The following is a 4,425-nucleotide window of genomic DNA, read 5'->3' on the forward strand; positions in this document are numbered from 1 at the left end:
ACCGAGTACTGCTTTTCTTCTGTTTCATCAATTGTTTTTTCTGTATCATGTCTGGGACCTATATTTTCCTGCCATCCTTGCATAATGACAGAGGGGAAAATGGGCATACGAGAAAGGCTGTTGAAAATATGGAGAAAAAAATTCCACTTTGCTTATTCATTGCTTTCTGACACATTTAAAACATTATTATAATATAGAGATCCCCAAGTTCTTCAGAAAGAAATGTCAGTTTTGAACTTATATCTACTATCACCATAGTAGGAATGGAGTCTTTTCCTTTCTAAAGGAAGTTTTGTGTTCATTAAGGTTATTAATGTTTGCACTATTACAGATACTTTATCTTCTGGTAGTATTACAGTTTAACTGTTGAAAATCTCCCACTTTTTTTAGGCTCTATAAGGATAGAGTTGCTCTCTGATCCTTCTGTAAAGAGACAGGCAATCTGTGGATTTATAGATGGGAAAATGCTGCCTGAAACCAATATTCACTTCTAGACTAGCAAGCAGTAACTAGTTTAACTGGTATGGTTGACCTAGCTTAACTACTGCATGTTGATTCCAAATACCAAGTGCTAACATAGCAATAGTTATTCTATAGCTCATTGGTGACACAAATACAGCAAAAATCCATATATAGGGCATAATTGTGTTGAATTAACCAGAGCACCTGTAGTGACTATGCCAGCTGATACCAGCTACATTGCCTTTAGGACCCCAGTCTGCACTACAGCTCTTTTGAGCTCCTGCCAGTGCACAGTGCAATGCTGCTGTTACTGTGCTGTGGGACATTGTAAATTTAGTCTAACAGGACCATAACGTCAGCAGAGCTACAGCAAATTAAATTAATCCCTTAACATATCCTGCTTTATATAGCTACATTTTTGAAGAGATAGTAAGACAGGCAAACATCAGGTGAAAAGCGTAAAGCACAGAGGTAGGATCTGCACAAGTTTTGATGGTGTCATGTTAAAGACATGAGGCTGTGTGTTTCATTAAATATTTTCAGTGGAGTTTCCTTCCTAGTGGAACGATTAAGCAGAATATCACAGAATCACAGAATGGCTGAAGTTGGCAGGGACCTCTGGAGGTCAATCTGGTTCCACACCCCTGCTCAAGCAGGGCCACCTAGAGCAGGTTGCCCAGGACCATGTCCAGACAGCTTTTGGGTATCTCCAAGGAGGAAGGCTCCACAACCTCCCTGGTCAACCTGTGCCAGTGCTCGGTCACCCTCACAGTGAAGCAGTGTTTTCTGATCTTGGGAAGGAATCTCCTGTATTTCAGTTTGTGCCTGTTGCCTCTGGTCCTGTCACTGGGCACCACTGAAAAGAGCCTGGCTTCATCTTCTTTACACTCTCCCCTCAGGTGTTGATCCATGATAACACACACATTGATGAAAGCCCGCCTGAGCCTTCTCTTCTCCAGGCTGAGCAGTGCTAGCTCTCTCAGCCTTTCCTCATAGGAGAGACATGCCAGTCCCTGTAGTCATCTTTGTGACCCTTCATTGGACTCTCTCCAGTATGTCCATGTCTCTCCTGTACTGGGGAGCCCAGAGCTGGACACAGCACTCCAGGTGTGGCCTCACCAGTGTTGCCTAGAGGGGAGAATCACCTCCCTCGACCTGCTGGCAATATGTTGCCTAATGCAGCCCAGGGATATCATTTGCCACCTTCGTTGCCGGGGCACATTGCTGGCTCATGTTCAACTTGGTGTCCACCAGGGATCTCAGGTTCTTTTCTCTGCAAGGCTGCTTTCCATCTGGGTGCCCCCCAGTACATATTGGTGCATGAAGCACACAGGGGTGGATATTGGCAGGACAGTGTTAAGCTGGATCGGAAAGAAGGGGAGTGAGGAGGGAGGTGGCCTGTGGCAGACAGAAGTGGATGATTGAGCACTGTCAAGGGGAGACGATCTACACACAGACCATGGGACGTACTTTAATGCCATCCTGTATCAGCACCCACCAAAGCCACCCAAACTGTATTTGGTAAAAGCTAGACATGTTACAGGGAAGATGAACTAATCCACATAGGCAAGCTGCTCATAGAGCTGTAGAGCATTTTGCAGTAGAAACTGATAATATGAGAAACAAAACAAACCCCAATTCAAATGAAATTTTTTAAATCCTTCCTTTCTGAAGTCTAGTGCTGGGGCTAAAGACTGCTGCTTTAAATTGATTTATAAATCACCAGCCCTAGGCATGCTTTACTGCATTTTTGAAAGTAATTGATAATTTTGCAACTATATTAAACACAGAAACCCTGAAGTTCATGCTTATTACCTCTAAATAGTCAAAGATATTTATACACGTGTGTCTTGAATTATCATGTACTGATAAGGAAATGAAACACCTGAAGAAAGATGTATTACCATGTATTACCATCGACACTGCTTTAATGTGAGTAGAACTTACATCTTAGAACACGAAAGCATATGAAGAGCTGGAATTCCTCTTTTCAAAAAATGCTAAACTAGGAATCAATTAAAATACTTTCTTATAACCTAGTCTCTTTTTCCATAACTCATTTTATGCAGAGAATTATCAAGGTCCTTAATTTCTGAGACTCTAAAAATAATTATTCTTAGAGAAACAGAGAGAAGGCTTATTTTATCCACTATACTTGGTACCTTTTACCTTAGATAATTAGGGACATTAGTTCATGATTTCCAATACCTAGGGAATACTGTCATTAGCAGGGGAATGTTCTCTGGTACCCTGAGGAAATGAAAAGCATTTAAGAGCAATCACTGTTAATCACTAACACGCCAACATTATATGCCTTCAGGAACTGAGGATGATATATAGACAGGACACATTAAGTAACTCTGCATTATACTTGCATTCTAGGCTTTCAATAAAAATGTAGTTTTAAAACGTCCATTTGCATGGCTTGCTTTCATAGAAAATACATAGTATCTAAGAATTCTGTAAGATTTACACTTCTTGTACAAGCTATTGAAAAGACTCTCTCTGATTCCATAGTTGAACTTCATTGTGCTTTTAGCATTATTGTACTTTGTTACAAAATTTCACTTGAGTGGTAAATGCCAAGGGCAAGAAGAAGGCCCTTTTGTAAGGGTGAAAGAAAAACTAAATCAGAAGGTGATAAATGCAATTAAATTTACCTTTACCTCCAGCTCAGCAGGAGACTTAGCACCTACACAGTTGCAGTACTTACAGCGGAGTACATATATTAACATTACACACTCATGATTTGCAAGCAATTATTATTACTATTCAAGGGTTTTTTTAATATCAAGTATTTTCTATGCAACATTAATGGCATATAATATCCTACAGAAGTGTTAATCATGTGAAAGATAGTAGAATAAAACAGAGAGAAATGGCTTTTTTCTAAGAAAGCGGATTTTTTTTTTTTTTAATGGTATTAATAAAATCAGGGGCAGCTCTTACTTTTGGTATAGACCCAGGATTTAGTAATACTTAGTAAAAACTGTTTGTGTCTTATTTCTTTGCTATAATCATGGGTGCCTTAGATGCCAGCACCAAGCCCAGCACCACAAGACAGCAAGCACACACTGGAAAAGGAAGCAGACTACACTCGCACTGGGGTCCTCAGTAGGGATCCCGGCCAACTAAAAACATTGCACCTGCCAATAGAGCACATATATCAGAAGAAAAAAATAACAATCACAAATAATGACTCCCAGTAAAGGGATCTGACAAGTTTATATACTTGATGGACTGAAGAAGTCATCTACTGCTGTCCACCTAATGAAAAATTCCTCTAGTGCAATTTATGTAAATTATTTCTTGTGATAGCTATTGTGAACACAAAAATCAAAATCTTTCTTCTCACTGACCAAATTCTTCAGGACTTTTATTGTCTCCCATTATTTCATCTTTAGACCAAGAACTCCAACACAATTTTCAATCTGTCCTTGAACAAAGTCCTGCTATACTAAATTATAATTATTCTCTTCTGGATGCTTTCTAATTTGTCTGCATCTTTTGGTCATTAAATGGCCCAGTTGTTGCAGAGTGATTATTTCCTGACCTGACCAGACATGCGATATTTAGCTGCTGAATCCCGTGAGCTCCACTGACAGTCATACTGCCGAGATTGCAGTGGCCTATCCTGTAAACTGATGGTAAATTAAAAAAAAAAAAGTGCTTACATTCTTGAAACCTCTATATAAGATCTGAAGTTCCTTCTTTGTGAATTTACTCTGTGCTTCCAGCAGTTCAAGAGCTTCAGGTCTATGTCGTACTGTGGCCATTTCCATTTCATCTTCTACAGTGTCTGCAGAATACAAGAGACAGAGAAGGAAAGCTCAGCCAGAAATATAGAATGGAGAAATATCTAAGCCTTGCAGGAAAAAAAAGAAAATTAAATGACATTCTTTTAAAGAACAGCTTTTGCATCTTTAAAGACAAATGGCATGTTCATTTTGAACTCGTAGGGAA

The 4,425-nt window shown here is 39.5% G+C and overlaps 1 protein-coding gene across 2 annotated transcripts in view; it reads right to left on the reverse strand.

The window, feature by feature from the left end:
- KCNIP4 (potassium voltage-gated channel interacting protein 4) overlaps positions 1–4,425 on the reverse strand; it is a 231,264-nt gene that overhangs the window by 45,133 nt on the left and 181,706 nt on the right. The window contains exons 3-4 of one of the 2 annotated variants that reach the window (XM_009648035.2): positions 4,137–4,261; positions 1,310–1,333 (exon numbers count right to left, since the gene is read on the reverse strand). In XM_009648035.2, the coding sequence (XP_009646330.1) occupies positions 1,310–1,333; positions 4,137–4,261 (149 nt within the window). The remainder of the gene's footprint in view (positions 1–1,309; positions 1,334–4,136; positions 4,262–4,425) is intronic. The other variant, XM_009648034.2, reaches the window with a different exon arrangement.

This window comes from Egretta garzetta, unplaced genomic scaffold, assembly GCF_000687185.1.
Source record: "Egretta garzetta isolate BGI_Z169 unplaced genomic scaffold, ASM68718v1 scaffold151, whole genome shotgun sequence".
NCBI lineage: Eukaryota > Metazoa > Chordata > Aves > Pelecaniformes > Ardeidae > Egretta > Egretta garzetta.